Source organism: Semicossyphus pulcher, unplaced genomic scaffold (genome assembly GCF_022749685.1).
Source record: "Semicossyphus pulcher isolate SPU_LCO1_2020_fin unplaced genomic scaffold, fSemPul1.0.p SCAF_17, whole genome shotgun sequence".
Taxonomy (NCBI): Eukaryota; Metazoa; Chordata; class Actinopteri; order Labriformes; family Labridae; genus Semicossyphus; species Semicossyphus pulcher.
This window is the reverse complement of record NW_027211681.1, coordinates 12,874,225-12,895,670: the sequence shown is the minus strand read 5'-3', so window position 1 is coordinate 12,895,670 and position 21,446 is coordinate 12,874,225. Positions and strand designations below refer to the sequence as shown.

Sequence of the window (21,446 nt, the reverse complement as noted above, 5' to 3'; positions counted from 1 at the left end):
TTCATGGACGCACACACGATAAAAAGAGTCCGTCGGAGATCACCGATGTCTCCACATTAGGTGCAGTAAACAATGACGGGCATGTCTCCCTCACTGCCGTTTTTCGAGGGGATGTGCTGAGTCGTGCTGCGTTCAGGAGCGTGCAGAAAGGTGCGTGATCAAACACGATTTTACATATTTTTATTCATTGATATTCGGTCATTCAAATAAGAATCGATTTGAATCTTAAAAATCTTTTTTTTTTTTTTTTTACTCAGCCCTATCAACAGCACATATCTAATTAGTCTTTCTGACATTTGGAAATGATTTAATTCAAAGTGATTTGACTGCAGCTCCACCCAGCTTCCTAACCATCCAACCATCCAGAGCCCGAGGAGCCGGGAGACCAAATGTTATCAGTGTAACTGGATCCCCAGCCCATTCTAATGAAAGGGATTGTTTGTGGGGACTTTAATAACTCCCATCGTCTATTTATATCTTATAAAGTCACACCCTCTGTGCATGACGCACTAAAACACACACAAACCCCACACGCATCAATTTTGATAAAGACTGTCTGTAGTGCTGGGAGATGTTATCCAAATAATGCAGCAAATATTTGCCTACTTAACTCAGCCAGTGCAAATATGAAACACTTTTAAAATAACTGTTTAGATCATATAGAAAGCTAAAGTCTGTATTAAATGATGTTTGATGGTGCCAAACTAACAACAGAGTTAACAGGGAGTTTAAACTTATTTAATAAGTTAACCATGTTCATTGTGTATTTCGCTGTTGGCTGGTTAACAGCAACAACATCACTTAACAGCAAAAGTCGTTTCCTTCTAATTATCCCCAGTGGAGGGCAGCTATTGAGGGCCAAACAGGAAAACAAGAAGGAGGGCTGTAGAAGGAGAGAAGGAGGAGGAGGAGAGCAGCTGGTGCGTAGCTTGGACAGGAGGGAGAGATAGCAGGAGAGGGGAGAAGAGAGAGGAGGAGGGGAGATGACAACAGCAGGGCAACATGGTAGATCGCTTTACACTCAGAACACTTGCTGGTCCAGAACCGTTCATCACAGGCAGCTCGGTCAGACATGTAGGGAGGCCTCTCATACAGCAGTGGAAGAAAGTAGCACTATGAAATATTAATAATAAAATGTCATATGGTAGTGTAGACATCTTTAACACTGATATAACAAGGTACTACGACGTCTGGCAAAGGTTTATGTAACATCATTCAGCGACAGACATGTACAACACTGCTGAGCAACTCCTAAATAAGTGGGTTCATCACTACAGGGCTTCAAAGGAGATCATGTACAGTTGCTCCTAACCACTTCCTCAGTGGTTCTCCTCACTGAAAACCACTCTCCATGTTAGAAACGTTCTCTGTAGGCCTCTCATTTGGTGTCAAATCTTCTGAAACTGCTACCATGTTACAAATAACAGCTGACAGAAATAGCAAAACTTTAGCATCAAACGGAGATTCAAACCTGAGTGGAAACAGGAGTAGAAACTTCACTGAGCATTTGGAGATTAACAAACAAACAACGCAACATGGCAGTCTGACTGACAGCGGGAAACACACCGCTACACACAAACACTGCACATCTAGCTACCCTACCAAACCATTTACAAACTGTTTACAGTTTTCCCCAAAACAGGAAACCTCTTTCTCCATTGTCTTTTCTGCACAAAGCAAATAAGACCACATTAACAAATCTTACTAAATATTATTTTTACAAAGACATAGTATGCCATTATTTCCGGTGAGTAATGCTGAATTCATACTTTTCCTATGAACAAAGCTTTGAGTCATGTGCGAACTGTACACAACTACCATCATGTGTACAAAGGTCTGTACATGCCCAGTGTACTTAAACCACCCATACATGTCTCATTTCGGACTAGATGTTTCCCCTTAATCGAATAACAAAGTTATTATGATTCTGTAAAAACTGTCATATTGCCCGGCCCTACTGAAGCCTGCTTCAGATTGTGTAATTATCAGATGTATTAACTTCATTACAGATTATGTGTAATGTAGCTTCATGCTGATATACTCGATACAGGAACCTTGTTAAGAGCAATATCAAAGCTATAACATTCATCTTTTATGGTTTGAGTTGTCAGCCATTTTTGTGTCATTTTATTTGGTCAGCAAACATTTATAGAAGCATTGACCACATCTAGACACCAGCCTCACATGTGAAAGGCGAAACAAACAGCCCACAACATTCATTGGGAAACTCCAACTACAAAACTAATTTAAGGCTGTAGAAGGCCATTTAACACGACAGACTTTCCCTACATGACACACGTTTATATGAACTCATTATACATTTGCCCAACCCACCAGGGGCTTTATACGAGGTTTGGTTAACCTGAGACTACAGTTGGAACCCATCCTCATAATAACCTTCAAGTGAAAATTCCAATTAAAAAACTTTTTTCCCAACTGGCCAAACAATGTGAGCATGTCTGAGGTGTGTAAAGTTATTTTCTACAAGAGAAGAAGAATCATTAAATGATGGTTTACCACCTGTGAATTTGGAAGATAAAGTATTAAAGTTTAACAACATGTAGAATAAACCAGCAGCTGACAGATTTTAATTGAAATAAAGTTATTTATCCTCTAAGTTCAATACAAAGCGATCGCCCTGACTGCTCTAATGAGGCTGACACACATCAGCACTTGTGCTTTCTCCCTGCAGTGTGAGCTCTTGGGAACCATGCCTAGTTTATCCCATTAAGTTGGCCGATATTGCTTTGTTCACAAACTGTTTACCAGCCGACCCCCTGCTGTGCAGGAAATCACCATGCATGAATCACCATAGACTAGTGCATGCAAGGCGATGAGAACATCGTACACTCCCAGGGTGGCAGGACGGATGAGCAGGAGGAGGAGGACTGGATTTAAGTTACGAGGGGAACAGAACTGTTTATTTGGCTGTACATACTGTTCATCAACAGCTCATCAATGCAATAACAATCACATACACATAAATAGACACAGTTGTTACTTAATCCCAGTTAAAACATGCTGTTTCCTGGGTATTTGTTGCATCAGTTTATTTGTCCTCAAATATCTTGTTCCATTAGGGGAAGAGATTTTCCAAGAAGTAACCGCACCCAGAGATTACAACACAATGTTCCTTATTTATTTATTTATTTATTTATATAAACTAAAACATATCTTTGCCCCTTTCTTTGCAAAAGCTTAAATAACATGACAGCTCCAAAAGACCCGCGGTAACTTCTTTCAGCGTGAATTCAACCTAAATTCTACAAACTACACATCAAAGCTTCATCACTTAAAATCCCTTTTAGCAGCTCTTCATCCTGTTTGTCTTGTTTTCTGGTTTAAGAAAACATCACCAGAACAACTGTTTCACTCAACGCGCACTCTAAGCTGTCGACTTGTGCCACAATCCTCCAGCACTTGCAGAGATAGTTAGCTCGGATGAGTGGGTGTTTAAACAGCACGGCAGCGCTCAGCGGAGGGCCGAGGATCGATACATGTGGCCCGGGGGCCCCTGTGCACTGCCATAATGAGGAGGGGTCAAGGGTCATGGTAAGTCAGCGTGCATGGCTGGTGTTGACAAGCCAGGCCTGGGCACACGTGAGAGGGAAAGTGAGGATTTACTGCTGTTATATAATGCGATATGACATTTGTACCGATACTAGAGTTGTCTGATACCAATGACAGTGTCGTATCAGCGTCCGATATGGCCTTAAATGTGGTGTCAGGTAACGGAGATTATACTGGTCGGTATCGGCTGATACTTTATATCGGAATTGATATCGGTAATGGAAAACTGGCATCGGAACATCCCTATAACTTCACCATCTGCCATCTATTTGACCTCATACAATGGAAAACAGAGCAGATGCGTTTCTTTCGTCTAAATGACCCACCCTGACCTCCTTTCTCCTCTACATCCTCCTGACCTCTCCTGCTTTTTCCAGCCCTCCCAGTTCTCCCTCACAGAGCTGATGGGACTCACTGGCCAACGCTGACAGGTGATGTAATGACAGTGTGTGAGCCTAGTGTTGCAGGCCTGTGTGTGTGTGTGTGTGTGTGTCCGGGTAGAAGGAGGGGCCCGTCTGAAGCGGGAATGCAGGGGTACATTGCTATGAGGTCATGAGAATTATGGGCTGTTTGCACAGAGGGAAGCAGAGATGTGAACGAGAGATAAAGGAACGCTGCAAAATCCACCAAGAGAAACATAAGCTGAGAACAGCTGCTGGGGCCAACTAATGAAGCACAAACATGGTTTAAATACACAGAGGATTTCAGATTTCAATCCAAACACCATTAACACATGATTTATCTTCACTCCCCGGGCCAGAGTGGGCAGCTGGGTGGGTGGGTGGGTGTATCGGTGGGTTGGTGAAGGGTGTGGTCACCACCATGCTGCAGCCCGGATGAGGAAAATGAACTCAGAGTGAACTGAATGTGATCTGGGCTGCTGGTGTCAGACAATACAAGCTATTGTACTGCTGCGGCTGTGGAGCCTCATCATCAGCATAATGCCCTTTAGACCTCCCCTTCCCTTCTACCCTCCACCCTAAACCCTCCACCCTTGGGCCCAAGCAAAGCGTCACCCGCAACTCCCACAGTGACAAAATATCACGGAAATATTTAACTATAAATTACACAACAAACTTCTCCTTAACAACAAATGTTTTGTGGTTGGCTTCACAATTACAAGACTGGGTTCATTCAGAAGCATTCAGGAGCATCCGACCGAATGATACGGCCTTCTTCTGCAGATGGAGATGCCCAAGTATCATTGAAATGTGCATCTTTAGATGTTATTCTGAGTACTTGTAAGCAGCCATTATTAATATTTCTTTATTAACAATGTGAATATAACTCAACAATGTGAAATGGGTCACTCATTGTGATGAACCTACAGAGATTTACTTTATAACCTGAATCTATCACTCCCCTCTTTAAAAAGCTTTATAACATTGCAGCTTATTGTTAACCTGTCCGTTCCACAACTTTCCTGTCTCTGTTACTCTCACCGCTGTTATGGTCATTTACATCTGCAGCAGGCAACTGTTTCAAGTGAAAAAGCAAAGATGGCAGATGCTTTCGTCCAAAGCAACGTACATCTGAAAGTTAACACAACACAAGCAATGAGCAAGACAGGAGTGTCGACGACCAGTCAGCAAGTGTCAACAAACAGCTTCAAGTGCGATCAGACGCTGGTGCCGACAGGTAGTGCACAGGGTAGGGATGCACGATATTATCGGCACGCTATCGGTATCGGACGATATTGGCTTAAAAATTAACTATCTATGCCGATATAATTAACCGATAAAATAATGGGCTGCTGCATACTTGATTAAATGCCCGACCTCGGCGCAATGTCCCCGGCGCGAAGAAGACCTGCGCGTTGCAGCGTGATGACGTCACGTGTGTCTACCTGCAGCATGAGAGAGTTAGAAGACAAAATGTCCGTGGTGTGGAAGTTTTTCAAAGTGTCCGAAATAGATAGCAAAACTGCTGTTTGCAATGACTGCTCAGCTTCGGTGATGCGAGGAGGAGCCAAGGCAAAGTCTTTCAACACTACAAACTTGATTAACCATCTCAAGACCCGTCACCCCGACCGTTGTAACACATGTGATAAGAGTATCACCATTATACTGTACGCTGATTCCAATACAGAAGAGGGTTGATGATCTCTGCAATTAGGTGTGCGGGAAAAAAATATCGGTATCAGTATCGGTAATCGGCTAAATGAGTTGTAAAATATCGGCATATCGGATATCGGCAAAAAATCCAATATCGTGCATCCCTAGCACAGGGCGTTATTTGTTTTCATAATGATAATGATCATCATCAGCAACATCAACAAGCTCAATATAGTTTGTCATCATCATCATTATGAGAATCCTAATCAACATAAACCACATCCTCAACGTTGTCACCATCAATGGCATCAACGGCTTTACATTAAAAAAAGAGACGTAACAGAGGTGGAATAATTCCGCCTTGAACTGGCCGTGTAAAAGGGGCTACAGCGAGCGGCTGATTGGTAAACAAAGGCGAGCATGTAGCAGCTAAAGAGGCAGATATTTCCCTCGTGAGCTGGTAGAGACCAAACAAAGGCAAAAACACACAATAAATGGTTATGTTGCTCTGTAACTGCTGGATGTGTAAATGAGTTTGAAAGTTCACTCTTGATCTTGCAAAGAAAAATTGATTAAACAAAGTCACCATGAGGTGTATCCAGATGCTATTCTGGAGCTTATTATCTAAAATAAAAACCCATAGTATTACCCCTAACTACACCCTAGCATTGTAGAAAGTACATTTCAGTTCAACTGTATTTTATTTGGCCAAAGTGGTGATGTCCATGATACGCACAACGAGTACAGCCTCTGGAAAAATGGTGACTGACCGGGACACAGATGCGCCACTGTAATGTGGACAACATATGGAGACACTGAATAGAGCCCGTCAGAGAACAGATGCTTAACTGTGTCCAACACTTAGATGCAACATAGACTGTTTCAACAGCGTCTGCAACATGTTCAGCCTCATTTGTTTCAAAACACACGGTAACTTTGCTGGGAAGCACGTAGGCCTACATCGTATAGAAAAACATTATACCATGATAATGAATATTATACACTGTGTTGCTAACAGATTATAAATGCTGCAATTTCCTGGAGGGTCAAACAACATAAAGCACACAGTCACTGAAGTCAATACCAGGTTATGATCATGTGTTGAATATAGCACTTCTCATATTGGAGACTGTATCACATGTTAGGGAGTTTACAGTCCTGCGTTTTATCAAACTGAGATGACTAACAAAGAGATGAATGAGAATATTCACTCTCTCTCTAGGTCTCTGGTTGCTCGACTGTTCCTGGATGCATTATTGTGGATTCTGTCTGCCTGCATGGCCACAGGGCAGCGCTGAGAAAAGCCCACTTTGTGCACATAGCTGTCTCCTTACGTCATGCTGAGGCTTATGGGAAGCTCTCCTATGCATTCCCTGGAGTGTCTGACTCTGAATGTGCGTGTCAGTTGTTAAATCTGTGCGTTTGTGAGTGTGTGTGTGTGTGTGTGTGTGTTTCAGTGAACATGAACGTTTGTGGTCGTGTACATTTTGTGAAGCTTCTGGAGTGTGTCTCAGTTGTCTGGGTGTTAACTGTGAACATGCACTGTGTAAAACATGTCCGACAAGAAAGACCGACACAGAACCATGATTACACTGTACAGAAAAGAGCCCCCTCCCCTCTTTTCCCTTCTCGTCTCCCCTTTAACTTTTATGAGAAAGTGTGACGCAGTTGGGTTCAGACTTCTATTGGGGCTGTTTGTTATTGTCTTCCCTCAGGGGCAAACACACAGCACACCATGAAAAGAGTTCACAGCTCCACTGCTTCCTTTTTTCTTCCTCATATCTACCAGCCGGAAGCAACAGATTATACAAATGTACGTCTGTTTACAGGTGTTTATAAAGAAGGCTGAGTAAGGACTTTAATTCACAAAATCTGATAAATTAGTGGTTGGGTGAGTCAGCTGCGGTTGGGGCTGAAACCCGCTAGTTACAATATGAAATAATCAGTGGGTGTGCAGTCAGAAAGACTGAGCACATAAAACACTGCAGTCTTTCAACCAACTATCAGCCACTTGGGTGCATTATGGGTAGTGGTTCCCTGAGCCAATCACAACGTATAGGTGAGAGTTGCAGTGGTTCAAATTAGGAACTGGGCCTCATTCAGAGCGGTGAACATGGAGAAAGAGCGACGCAGAGTTGGTTCTGTTAGACAGGTAGGTACCTCAAACCGGGTAGGACAAGCTAATCGGCGGTTAGCATGCTAGCGCAAAGCTTACCGGCGGTTAGCATGCTAGTGCAAAGGTAACCGGCGGTTAGAATGCTGGCACAAAGGTAACTTCAGGTTAGCATGCTAGCGCAATGATAACCATGATGCTGTCGGTGTTAGCTCAGCGGGGTGGGCAGGTTCTCGCACGAGAGAGTGGAAGTGAGCTTCTGGTGGCGAAGGGCCCAGGAGGAGGGGCCCAGGAGGAGGGGCCCAGTTTGAATTTGTTGTTGACAAAATGCATGAAAAATCCTGCTTATTATACCTTTGAGGAGTGCTCTTTCGAGAATGGACAGATAAACTAAAAATAATATTTTATTGAAAGTTTGACTGGCAAGTTAATGGCTGTTTCTGAGCATGACAATGTTAAATGTTCCTTATTATAAGTCTACATCCACACCTAGCTCTGACCTAGCTTTGTAATCCATAAAACATTTAAGATGGCTATCATAATTTGTATGAGTATACAGCTTAATATCAACCATTCAGTAAAAGCCAACATCTTTCCTTGTCCATGATCCGAGGGAGACCTTAAACTCTGCCCATCTCCATCTTTTCTTTACTGCTTTACTTCCTTCATCAGCCATTCTTGCCTATTGTCCATGAGCCTCTTGATGGGTTTGGCAGAAACAAACAAACATGTCATCTTGATGGAATGAATAAGGATTTTTAACCTCCTTCGTACTACTGTTTGTGCTGATAGTGCCGTCTTGAACTGTTTTTCAGTGAGGGTTCAATCCTCATTTGGTTGTTGATCAACTTATACAACTTCAATCAATGTCTTGTCTCCCAAAATGAAACAAACAGAGAGCAGGCAACTAACTAAACAGGCATGCTATGGTTTAGCTGGATTTTCATGCTCTCAAATAAGGAGCAACACTGTACACTTTAACATCTTTTTAGTAACTAAGCTGTCTAGGGAAAAATGAAGACACGAAAGCTAGACTTAAAGCTGGTTGAAGTGGCACACTTACCCAGTACAAAGCTCTTAAAGCAGTCTAGATAACATGCTGCACTTTGGCGGCATAATTAGACACTGTCTGTGGCTCATTTTTTACTACCCACACGTGCTGGAGTTTATGATTTCCTGCAGCAGATTAAAGAGGAAAAAGAGCTGAAAAGGGAGCAGTAAGTAGAGACATTAACCATGTGTACAGAGACAAGTCACAGATAAGTGTTACCAGGCTGGAACCAACCAGTCTGCAGATTATTTTGCTGTGGGAAATATATAATATTTGGCTTATTTGCTTGAAAAATGACGAATGATTCATCGCTTCTCCGATAAGCTGTTTGACTCAGCTTGAACTGTGAAATCATGTCAGACTAAAGTGAACAGACCTGAGGACTAACAATATAAACACCCACAAGAACTTATTTGGACCAACAAGAACACATTTTTTTCAATCGGCAACTTGAATCATCTCATGTGCCTTCATAATAACAGAAATGACCATCCATTGCTAAACTGCGTCTCTTTCTCGTTTGTAATGCAAAGTCATAGTGAAGTGGGCAAACAAGCACTGTGAAGTGTTTACTCAGCATTTTAATGACGTCAGCAGGTCTTACACACACAAACACAATAAGAGGAACACTTGTCGTGAAGGTGACATTTTCCGCCATTATAACTTCAACCAACCAGTATCATATGTTATGGTCTAAGTCAAATAAAACTAGATTCCCACTATTGTCCAACTTCTGCATTTTCACCTGCACCTGTTCCTCACCTGGCTACTTCTATAAATTACAGGGTATATCAGTTCTAACTCATCTGCTGTTTCACTCCCTGCACTTCTATCTCAGCTAAACGATATCAGAGTTCCTACAGTGCAAATAAGAAGGTATGATTGCATTAAACCTGCATGGCAGCACAAGCACCTGTGTGTCTGAACTGTGTGCAGCTCCACGTGTGCACCTTAACTGATACAAGACACTTGTGTAGACTTTAATGTCTCAGTGTGTCAAACCCAACAGGAACAATGGCTCCCTAAGTTTAACGGTATGAATGTCATACTGCTCCTCTTACAGTCACCATCAGAAGACTTTCTACATAAATGCTAGGTGGATCTTTTCTTATATAGTGTCTCTAAGCTAGGTGACTCTAGAGAGCAAAGCAAATGCTAGATAAAGGAAACTATGTTAGTTTTACCGAGCACACAACTACAGTATTTCCTTTAAAAAGCTAAATTAGCAGTCTTCCTGCTCACACGAATGAACGAGTAATGCCTTGGGAGTTGGGAATGGTGTGTGTAATGGGTGTTGTTTTATAACAAACACCACTATTGTGCCTGTGTGCACCTGCCTTTACTCTGTATCTCCACACACAAACAACTCGTGGACACACAGCTACAGATGGACCGAGGGACATCATGGCAAAAACAATGCAGAACAACACCCAAAGGTAGGCGAGCGCTCCCGGAGCTCTCTGCACAAAAACCTCTCCAAAACCAAAGCGTGTCCCATCATACATTATAAATAAGAGACGAACTATCCATTTCCAATTCAACTGAGTGGCTGGTGGGTTCTCACAGAGGTGTCCCGGGGCCACCAATGGTCCTTGAGAAGCCTCAGGGAGCCCCTCAAGCAAATCTGGGATATTTCAACTGCCAACATGAGATGCATTAACACACAGCCCGGTATATTATCTTATGATGGTGCCGGGTATATTATCTTATGATGGTGCCCGGTATATTATCTTATGACGGCCAGTGACCTTCGATCTCTCAGGCAGCACTGCATTAAAAACCGGCATCATTCTGTGATGATATTACAACATGGGCTTAGGAACACTTCGGCAAACCATTGTCATTTAACACAGTACGTAGCTGCATTTACAAATGTAAGTTAAGACTATATACCGATTTTCTGGGCCCGAGCTCGTCTGACATGGACTGACCTAAAGTAGAAGCGTGCTGTGGTCTGATGAGTCCACATTACAAATTGTTTTTGGAAATAATGGCCGTCAAGTCCTCCGGGCTAAAGAGGAAAAGGACCATCCAGATTGTTACCAACGCAAAGTTCAAAAGGCAGCATCTGTGAAGGTATGGGGGCGTACTAGTGCCCATGGCATGGGTAACTTGCACGTCTGTGAAGGCACCATTTATATCGAGAGGTATATACAGGTTTTGGAGCGATATATGCTTCCATCCAGACGGCGTCTTTTTCAGGGACGTCCCTGCTTATTTTAGCAAGACGATGCCAAGCCACATTCTGCACGAGTTACAACAGCATGGCTTCGCAGTAAAAGAGTACAGGCACTAGACTGGCCTGCATGCAGTCCAGACCTGTCTCCCATTGAAAATGTATGGCGCACTACGAAGCGCAAAATACAACAACGTAAACTGTTGAGCAACTTAAGATGCAAGAATGGGGAAAAATTCCACTTTCGATACTTCAACAATTAGTGTCTCCAGTCCCTATATGCTTATAGAGTGTTGTTAGAAGAAACGGTGATGTAACACAGAGGTCAACATGCTCCTGTCTCAACTTTTGGAGCATGTTGTAGGCATCACCTTCAGAATGTGTGTTTATTTCCAAATAAATAATAAAGTTTATCAGTTTGAACATTAAATATCTTGTCTTTGTGCTGTAATGAATTAAAGGTTGAAAAGGATTTGCAAATAACTGTATTCTGTTTTTATTCACATTTTACACAATTTCCCAACTTTTTTGGAATTGGGGTTTGTAATTTACCTCTTACACATTAGAGAATCAAGGTTAATCTTAGGAGGAAAAAAACACTGTAAGGCCATGTGATAAGGGTTCACAAATAAAGCTTTGTTTTAGGGGTTCGCAAGCCCGAACTAAAAGTTGAGACGCTGGTTTTAGTATTCATTTTGTGTAGGTTAGCATTCAAATGAAAGGTCAGAGGACAAGCCAAGGTCCTATTGAAGACAAAAGGTTGCAGGCCATTCAAGACAAGTCAAATTAGCCTATGCAAGCAGGTTGCAGGATATCCAAATATATCGACTTACTTGAATAGAGTCGTTCGCCATCGTTGTCCCTGTTGCTCCTTTTTCAGTCAGCTTGCAGTCTCACAGACAACCTGTGCACATGTGGGGATTTGGACCTCACGCCAACGTACTGTCTCCTTTTTCTAAGACAATGAAGTAAAATGATAAAGGGGGAAAAAGGCTATCTGTCCTGTGAGTGTTATCTAAACTTTATACAAATAGTCTGTTTTGACACAAAGGCAAACAGTCAAGAGGTAATCCGCATTGTTGGCTCGCCTGGCCGCGCCTGAACTGATCCTCCCTGTGCGTTTTAATGTGTTTAACCAGCGTTAGCTCTCAATTCACCACAAATAAAGATGCGTTCACTGTCTGCACGTTTGTTTAAAAAGAAAATCCACTTAACAGTATCCAGAACAAGGTTTTATGCTCTAAAGTCATTGTTCATCTAATTCTCCGAGGGCTTGCCATTCAACAGCTAGCAAGAGCCCCGTAAAATCCACCGGCAGCGCTGCTCCGTCATGTCCTGCTGAACCCGAGTCACATCCACAGACACATACAATGAGAGAAAGCCTCTTCTTCTTCTTTTCCCGGTAACGTCCGTGAGACATGAACACGCCTCAGTCTCTTGTCTGTATCACATGCCCAAAAAAAGCCGCCTGTCAGTCCCGCAAAAGCCGCTCAGACAGCCAAAAACCAAGGACAATAGAAGGCTAATCTGTCCATGAAGTACACCGTTAGCGTAAGTCAAAAACCAACAAAAGAAACCCGTTCTTTCTTTTGGCACACGGGATGGGTGAAGACACCATCTCATCACATTCAAACAGCGGGTAACTGACGGTAGAGGAGCACACACACCAGTTGTACGCTACACTCTGCCCCCGCGCGCTCCCGACGCTCGAGCAGTGCCGCCCGGCCGTTCATTGGTCCAGGGCTGGGCGGCGAGATCGCGCCCGGATGTATCATGTGACCTGCACCAGCTATCGTTGCCAACTGAAACTTCTAATGAACCAACTGTTGATATGTAAAATGCAACAGTGTCTGAGAAGATGATCATTTCTTAATGTTTAAACTAATACTACACCACTACAAGTGAAATTCATGCATTCAACCATTAAGTAAAAGTATTATGAGCAACATTTACTGAAAGTATCAAAAGTACTAATATCAATTTGGCATGTATCACAGTTGGGGTCTAGATTTGGGTACATTTGGGCTAATTTTGCTTTTGTAAAGCGGACACGATGCACAATCTTAAATTGTATGAGCCCATATCTGATGCAGGGAGATGAGGCATGTTTGTTTTAGAATTGCATTCAAAGTTTCGTTTAGAGGTGGAGGGCGTAAGACTGAGGATTAATCTCACAAATGGATTCGTAAATTCGGAAGATTATACACTTTTTATCCATGTCAAGATACAGCAAATTATCAGCTGGGGTAGTTGGAGGCTTGTTGGGAAAGGAATTATACAGTTTCTTAACAGAATTCCTCACTTTTAAATATCGGGGGAAAAAATGGGCATGTGGTAGTTTATATTTCATTGCTAGCTGTTCGAAGGATGCACATATTCCATTCATATAAAGATCCTTAATAACTTAGTCTAGGTTTTTAAGGTTCAGCTGACAATACAGCTAATCCAAGGATATATTACAAATAGAAGGGTTTTTCAACCCATAAAGTAACACCTTAACCTTTAATATATAATAAAAATTCTACTTCAAAATTGCCATGATAAAAGTACTAATGGGGTTCCTAAAGATACAATATTTTCTCTATAATGTGATGGATTAAAAGTATAAAGAAGCAGGAAATTGATATGCTCAATGTAAGTACAAGAAGATTTCTTTGTGGTCTTACTTAATGTTCAATAAATAACTGACCTACCTGTTTGCAGGAGTAAGACGAAGATCTACTCGACTGGGATCACTGAAAACAAAAGGACAAAAAGCATCAACATCAGTCATTGACAAGAAAAATAAATGCTGTCAATGCTTAGAGAGTGTTGTACTACAGTGATATGCTAAAGTAAATAGGAAATTTTAATCAAATCTGTTTGGCCATTGTGGTCATTTAAGGACCTATTGTAAAAATAATTATTGTATAAAAAACATGTTTCACAGCACAACTGAGGTTGATCTTATTCAACAGAAATGGTCATTATGTATTAGCCTGTGTGTGCTGGTGTGTGAGAGAAAGTTAAAATAAGGTGAGGTCAGGTTATGATGTGAGTGGGCGTCTGTTGTAGATCTGATAAAGCAGGTGAACTGAATAGTATTTGCATATCTGATTTGCATGATGAAAATTAGCCAGCAGGAAGATGGAAAGGATGCAGGACCACAGAATAACCCTTAGGGCTCCAGGATACACACTACTACTAACCTTGTACAAACAAATTACATTATAATCTGTCCTATCACAACAGACAGTAGACACAAACTGTGTCACTCACTCGGCCCCATAAAATCCACCAGCAGTGCTGCTCCGTCATGTCCTGCTGAACCCGAGTCACATCCACAAACACATACAAAGACATAAAAAAACATTGTATTACGTCAAACAGCGATTTGTAAAAATGTATCATTATTAGAAAGCAATAGGCAATTTGTTATACTATTTTAAACACAGGGCTATTTAGTGGTCTAAAATCACGGTTGTGTAAAAATTGTTTATTGTTCTGCCTCTGCTGAGACTGATATGGCAAACACGAAAGGAAATCAGATGTCCTGCTTTCTCCCCTGTTCTGTCTTCATACATATCAACAAAACAAATAGTCACGATGGTTTATAAAGCAAACTAAAGATGTGTAACACAACATTTTGAACATTTTGGATTTCAGTGTGTTAGAACTTTCAAAAATAGTATATTAATCTTTGTACAATTAAAAAAAAAAAAAAGAGTATATAAATGCATTTGTATTGACGCATTAATTTGTGGCAAGGCATTTCAAATTGGCTTGTTTTGTTGGAATAATAACAAAAAGAGGTTCAAGGGACAATCATATGATAATGATATGAAACAGGGTTATTACAGTTAAAAACTACGACTAAAACTAAAACCAGCAGTGAAAATATTATTTCATTAACTGAAATAAAAATAAAAACTACAATTTTCAAAAAACTAAAACTAAATAAAAACTACAATGAACAATTCAATACGAACTAAAACTAAATAGAATTGCTGGTAAAATCTGCTTAGTTTTCGTTTTCCCCCTCAATTCAAACTGTGGTTGGTACTGCTTTGTCCTGCTCCGTTTGACTTCTCGAGAGATGACAAAGACCCAATGAAAATCATATTTAATGTGATGCATTCTTTCATCCTACCCTTTTCAGCTTCTTCAAGGCTTTCCACTTAATACCTAAAAACTAAACTAAAACTAGTCAATTCCTCAAAATAAAAATAAAACTATGAACTTGTAAAACTAAAACTTAACTGAAATCAAAAACCAAAATGAAAGACTAAATAAAAATAAAAACAAATGAAAATTTCAAAACTATAATAACTGATATGAATTATATTTGATATTTGATAAGAAACTTTAGCCAGCAGCTAACTCTCTTCTGATGCTAACTATTGACAAAGTAAATGTTTTAGCTAGAAATACTAGTAATAACATGGAATTTAGTTTAATTTAATAATTAGTTTTACTATTTTAGTACATTAAAACCCAAACCAAAAAACAAATACATATAAAAAATTATTAAATCATTTTTAATAAATACTTTTTAATTATCATACATTAGTTTCTTTCTACAGTGTAACTCTTGAACCTTGACCCCTGACTGCTTAACCAGAGGGAGGATTGACGGATGAAAAGAGGAAACGATTAGCTAAACTGCTAGCTAGGTAGCTAACTTAGTTTTATCTTAAAATACTTTTAACCGTTTTAACCTAAAACCATTACAATCATCAGAATCCAACACGATGCCACATTGAGTTGTCTGATGGAATAACTCGGTCAAAAACGTAGGTAGTCAATTTCCTAGCTAAAACTTAAATGTGTTGCTACTAATAAGGAGACCGTTAGCTAGCTCCTTCGCTAACGGCAACAGCAATAAGCAAGTCATTTTAAGTTACACAAGCTAGCGGTTAAGTCATTCAGTGCATACAGCTCTAAATTAGTTAATGCAGCATTGTATTTTTCAAAGGTTTCTTCAGAAAAACGAACTTAGTTTCCAGCAGAAAGGATGACAGATTTTGAAGTTCAGGTTGAGGTCCAGCTCACCTCAAACTCACCGTCAGATCAACAAACGTCTGCGGGCCTGCAGGAGGTCATGAGCGGGGTGAAGGAGTCAGACTGGACGGGGGGTCTGCAAAACACCGGACAAGGTGGTTAAACACTACGACCGGCTCTAAAACATGGATGTCTATTTTTAACTCTTGAAGTTAAATGATTTTAACTCATTCACTGTTATTGAGAAAAAAATTACTTCCAGAGTTTTAACTATAACCACCAAATAACCATGATCACCCCACCTCTTACACCTAAGTTGGTAGTTAGTTGTATTTGAAGTGGAGTAGAGGGATCTTTTGTGGATGTTAGTATCATTTACGTTTATTATGTTGCGTTTTGTGTTTCAGAGATAAAGGACTCTTTGTTGTTGTTGGCCAACGTTGCTCTGCTGCCCCCCTGTGGTAACGACCCATCCTGCAGCTGTGACTGTGAGGCCTGCAGCAGCTGTGTGGAGGCCAGACGGCAGGAGGGGGGGCTGCAGTCCTTGCGGCTGCAGCTGCAGTTCCTCCTGAGTAAAGCAGATCACTTACATGACAGCCTTATCAATGGGTAAGGTGCTGGACATTTAGTGTGCACAAATCATACCTGTGTAATTCTGCTACTTTATGATTTTGTTTTTGCAGACGAGAAGATAGTAAGGCTCTTGTTGGGGAAGTGCAGCATTTCCTCTACACCTGTCAGCCTTACTTTAACCACCTGGAATCCACAACTAGGAGCATCCTGTCCCCTAACACCCTTCTGCCCTTTGAAATCTACCCCAGGGTAAATGTTTTCACCCAACTCTTGTCTAGGAGTATTTAGCCTGAGCTTGAAAACATGAAATACTGTGATAGACACATTTATTTTTGCTTTCAAAAATGAGTCCTTCAATGCAGTATGTATTATAGATTACACTGTAAATAAGCAATGTGCTTTTAATTTGTGAATTTGGGTGTGTGGTTATTGTATTGCTTCACAATCATTTCCATCTGTTCCGGATCCAGAAACAAACAGGAACATAATGTGTGTGTTAGAGAATGAGAGGGAAATTTGTGTTCACTGTTTAACAGCTACAAGTGGACTCTAAACTCCTACTGTGTGTGTGTGTGTTTGTGCGTGTAGCGGGGCCAGCTGTTGGATTTCTCTCAGCAGCTGTGTGACAAGTTGGAGCAGCTGGTGTTGACCTATGCCAGCTACAGTCTCCTCTGTTTGGACGAGGCCGAGCCTAACAGGTACACACGCATGCAAAGGAACAACACACATTTCTACTAAACATTTCTAAAATTGCTTACTTGTGCATGTTTCTTTGGTATAGTTCATGTTCTTCATACTGTCGAGGCTTTAGTGTGTTATGAAAGTGTTTGAAATAGACTGAAACTTATCTTTTAACTTGTTCAAATGTAAACTTAACTTCCCAATTTAACATAGCGTTAGACTTTTATACAAATTCAAATGGTATATACAGTAATGCCTTTTTAAGTCTTGGAAGCATCTGTGAATAATATCTGGAAGCCAAATTTAGTCTCACAAGCCGGGGATTATTTTTAAGGTTTTGCAGCTCACCACATTATAAATACAAAACTGCAGATTTCTATGCTCCTGTTTTTTCTTCCACTGGCTGAATCCTGTTGCCGTTGTTGCTTTACCTAATATAAATATCTCTTATGTCTTAACTCCCCCTCCTCACAGTGTTTCTCACTTCTGCATCGGTCAGAGTCAGCTCGGTCGTCTGAGGCTGACTGCGTTCCGCTACTGCAGGCCGATGCCGTACCTGACTCGTGTCCACACCGGCCTGTACAAACGCATGCGCTGGAATGTGGAGAGACTCAGAGACAACGTGCAGAAGCAGCAGGCGAATGAAGGGCAGGGTGGAGAGAGGGAGGAGGGAAAGGAAGAAACAGACAGGGAGGACACAGAGTAGTGAGTCTGGACGATATCTTCTACCGGCTTCTGTGTTTTACATCCACTGTTCCTTTGTTATGGACAGAAGATTAAACAGGAAATGTTTTTCCTCAGATATTATATTTAAAATCTATTTTACATCTCTGCAATTATTTTGTGATAAAGCGGATGACCCAATGTCGCACTCAGTTACTTCCTGTGCTGCGAGGATGTTCCACACTTACAAGCAAAAGCTGCTGCAGACATCCACGATGTCTCTAATGGTGACGTGGTGAGGATGTGGTCCATCGGTCAGTGGGTGCAGGTGAACCCTGACCCCAACACAGAGGACATCTACGACTGGTACACTGATTCACAGTTTGAAATATTCCATGCTAAGTGGTAAAAAAAAAAAAGAATTCATAAACATTTTAAAAGTGTAAACAGAAGAGCATCAGTGTGTCTGACAACTAAAGCAGCAGTTTGGTAAAGTTGTCTTTATATTGTGTTTCAGGATCGTGTGCGAGGTTCCTCAGGCCACCTTTACCAGACTGTTGTTTCTGGGCAGCGATGAGCCGTCGAGCTGCAGCGCCACAGACCACCTGTACAGGCTACTGTTGTCTCGCCAGAATACAGAGAGATGTTAGGCCCTGCAGGAATCATGTGTGTATATTAACACACATATGATGTCTGTCTGTGTGGTAAATAATTTATGGTGGTTGGTAGAAAAAGAAACAGCATGTGGGGAAAAAAACAGGAACAATGTCGGTCCCTTGTGCAGGACCAGGAAGTCCTCGAGCAGAATGTTAAGCAAAGGTGTTGAGTTTACCTGAGATTGGAAGGTGGAACATCTGGTTTCATGTTTAAGGTGTTGTGTGCTGTGATGCATTCAGGACCTGTTGGGTTTTCCATGTTTAAAGCTCAAGATATTTAGTGACCAGTGTTTGTCTCCTGCACTAAGTTTTATTGTCACTTCTTTTAAACTGTTTACATTGACGAATCTGTTCACCTGCGTGTTGCACTTTGTTTTGACATTTTATTCTGTTCAGAGTGTTAATGTTGTCAGTTTTAAAACGTAATCATATTGTAAATATGTAAATAAGTTTGCAGTTTTTAAGTGCATGTTGTGTTGTAAAAAAAGAAAAAATAATTATTAAAAAAACATTTTATTTACATGAACATTGCATTGAAATAATTACACACAATCACAGATTCTGTCTTTCAGAAAGTCCAACAAGGAAAACTTTACATTTTTAAACAAGCTGCCTTAATTTGAGAGCCTGGTTACTTCATCTCACAGGCCTCTCCTCATTTTCAATAAATCCAAATCCAAAACTTGAGAGAAACAAGAAACAAATTAACTTCGCTCAGTTTACTGTGTTCAGTTTGACCTTGTTACCATTCAGCTCATCAAACCTGTTGACTGGACATAAAGTGTAAGAAGAAGGCAATTAACTTAGAGGATAAAATCTACCATTTACAACCCACATCATTCACTCTCTATTATCAATAAAAATCTATATATGACTCTTAAAGGTCTTCCCATACCTCTACATCTCTAAAGTACAAAAGTAAAGTGGAGTTTCCCTTCATAACAGTGAGCAGTCTTTTTGAACAATATACACATAATACAAAAACACGACACAGACGTGATGAAAAGCGTACGTCCGAAAAGTCCAGCTTTGTCCTGCCAGGAGGTTCAGGGAATGCAAACATACATAAGCACAAACAGCTGGTTGCCTTTCAGTTGCTACACAGAGGCTTTGATAAAAGAGTCGACAAACTAGCAGGCGATGATGAAGGGAATTCTCATCCCCGAGACAACAGGGATGAAAAAGTAGTTCGCTCACTGCGTCAACCCAAAAGGCTGTTATGTTTCAGATTCTTTGTGCTTTCAAATCAGGTCTACATGTAAGAAAACCTCATCTTTAAAACTGTGATATATTACAGAGAAGCCTGACATGACAGCGTGAAACGTTGACTGACAAACACAGTATCCAGACAACAGACCGACATCAACACACAAGCCCCATATAAACATTTACAACCAGTGACACACACACTTTCGTACCATAGCTCATCACAGCTTCAACAATAAGAGTCTTTACCCAAAATATCCTGATATTGATCCCTCCCAGCACCCCCACCCTTTAAATAATCGTACTCAAAATATAGTGACTCCTGACCTTCACAGCAGTAACGGTTAAAACTTTTAGTGTAGAGTAACCTTGTCATAAAATGTGCTATCATGTGTAGCTGAATCTTAGGAAGACGACTACCTGGGGAAAAACAAAGTTCATGTGGTGTCATCTTTTGACACGATTATGCGCTCGTAACTTAAACCTCATTAGTGTCTGACCCCAGTGTTTTAAAAGGAACTGCTGACATGTTGCACCGACCTTTGGTTTAAAAAAAAAAGTTTAGCCTGAGCTCGTCCTCCTTAGCTGTAGTTTCTTTAACTTCTGTTCACAGAGGAATTATTCCAAAGTAAAAGAGGTTTCAACAACCTGTTGAGTGTCCAGGCCTCTGTAAAAATACAACTGATAAAATAGTTGACGGTGCAGTCACAGAAGTCTGGGAATTTGAGTTCCTTCATCTGTATTCAGTAGCGGGACCAGCAGGTTCTCCAGTGTATTCTCCTTTCAAAATAAGGTGATAGAGTTGTGTCCATCGACACGTATAAACAGCTTAAACTAAAGGGGCAACAGGTGAGCAACACAAAGTAAAACAACCAAATCTACCAGTCAGTTTACCTTCCTTGATAGTGGCCATTTGGCACTATCGGTGTGTGTGCGTGTGTGGCCACCCACGGCAAAGATTTGGCATAAAGAAAAGTGTTCAGTTCCAACCCTGTTAGTCTGTAGCAGTGGTGCATCATGGGAATCTGTTGGTGATCAGTTGGTTCCAGGTGTAAGTTTACAGTTTCTGTTTGCAGTGGTGCAGGATATCATTGTGATGTGATAGAGGTGCTGAGTTTCCCTGCGGTGTCATGTTGTGTTTGTCTACTTGAATTTCTGAGATCCAGGTTCTCACAGGCAGCACCAGAGACTCTCTTGCCCCGAGTGTAGACTCTCAGGTAGCGTCATAGTGAGGACATGGGGGTCATGTCAGTAGTAGGATGAAATCAGTTTAGTGTGTTTTATGGAATTTAGTACTTTCAGTGACATGGAGTTTACCTTTAAAAATGAGTTCACAAGAACTACCTGCAAGTCTGAATTCAGGGCAAGACTTTTTTTTTTTGCATTTTAAATAGCCAACATCTTGATATCTGTGTTGTGCTTGTTTTTACAGTACACTTATCTTACACTTAGTCTCTCTCATCTGAGTCTATAGCAGTGGTTTCCAATTTATTAACATAAGACTCCTTCAAACGTCGTCATTGTCGTCCTTCAGTAGCAAAATACTTCAGTAGTTTAGAAAAAAGCAAAGATAAAAGAAAAGCATGAAAATAGAAATGCGTTTTCCTTCTTTTCATTCTTTCAAACACTTTGATTTGATCCATCGTGACTCGCTGGTTGGGAACCACTGATCTACAGCACCTCAGGTGTATCTATGGGTCTAATTACAGGGCTGGCAGTAAAA

At 41.0% G+C, this 21,446-nt stretch overlaps 2 protein-coding genes across 2 annotated transcripts in view; one reads left to right on the top strand and one right to left on the bottom strand.

The window, feature by feature from the left end:
- pkn1a (protein kinase N1a) overlaps positions 1-12,584 on the bottom strand; it is a 53,518-nt gene extending 40,934 nt beyond the window's left edge. The window contains exon 1 of the mRNA XM_069666765.1: positions 11,798-12,584. Within this exon, the coding sequence (XP_069522866.1) occupies positions 11,798-11,818 (21 nt within the window). The 5' untranslated portion in view covers positions 11,819-12,584. The remainder of the gene's footprint in view (positions 1-11,797) is intronic.
- Positions 12,585-15,957: 3,373 nt separating this feature from the next.
- Positions 15,958-18,511, top strand: cunh19orf67 (chromosome unknown C19orf67 homolog). The gene is made up of 7 exons (XM_069665475.1): positions 15,958-16,099; positions 16,352-16,553; positions 16,628-16,766; positions 17,115-17,215; positions 17,673-17,903; positions 18,075-18,227; positions 18,379-18,511. The coding sequence occupies exons 1-7, from the start codon at positions 15,958-15,960 to the stop codon at positions 18,509-18,511; spliced, it is 1,101 nt and encodes a 366-aa protein (XP_069521576.1).
- The last annotated feature ends 2,935 nt before the right edge of the window (positions 18,512-21,446 follow it).

Coding starts and splice junctions, on each gene's coding strand:
- cunh19orf67 (XM_069665475.1), top strand. CDS start 15,958: ATGACAGATTTTGAAGTTCAGGTTGAGGTCCAGCTCACCTCAAACTCA. Junction 17,904..18,074: donor GACAGGGAGGACACAGAGTA/GTGAGTCTGGAC, acceptor TGTCGCACTCAG/TTACTTCCTGTGCTGCGAGG. Junction 18,228..18,378: donor ACAGAGGACATCTACGACTG/GTACACTGATTC, acceptor ATTGTGTTTCAG/GATCGTGTGCGAGGTTCCTC.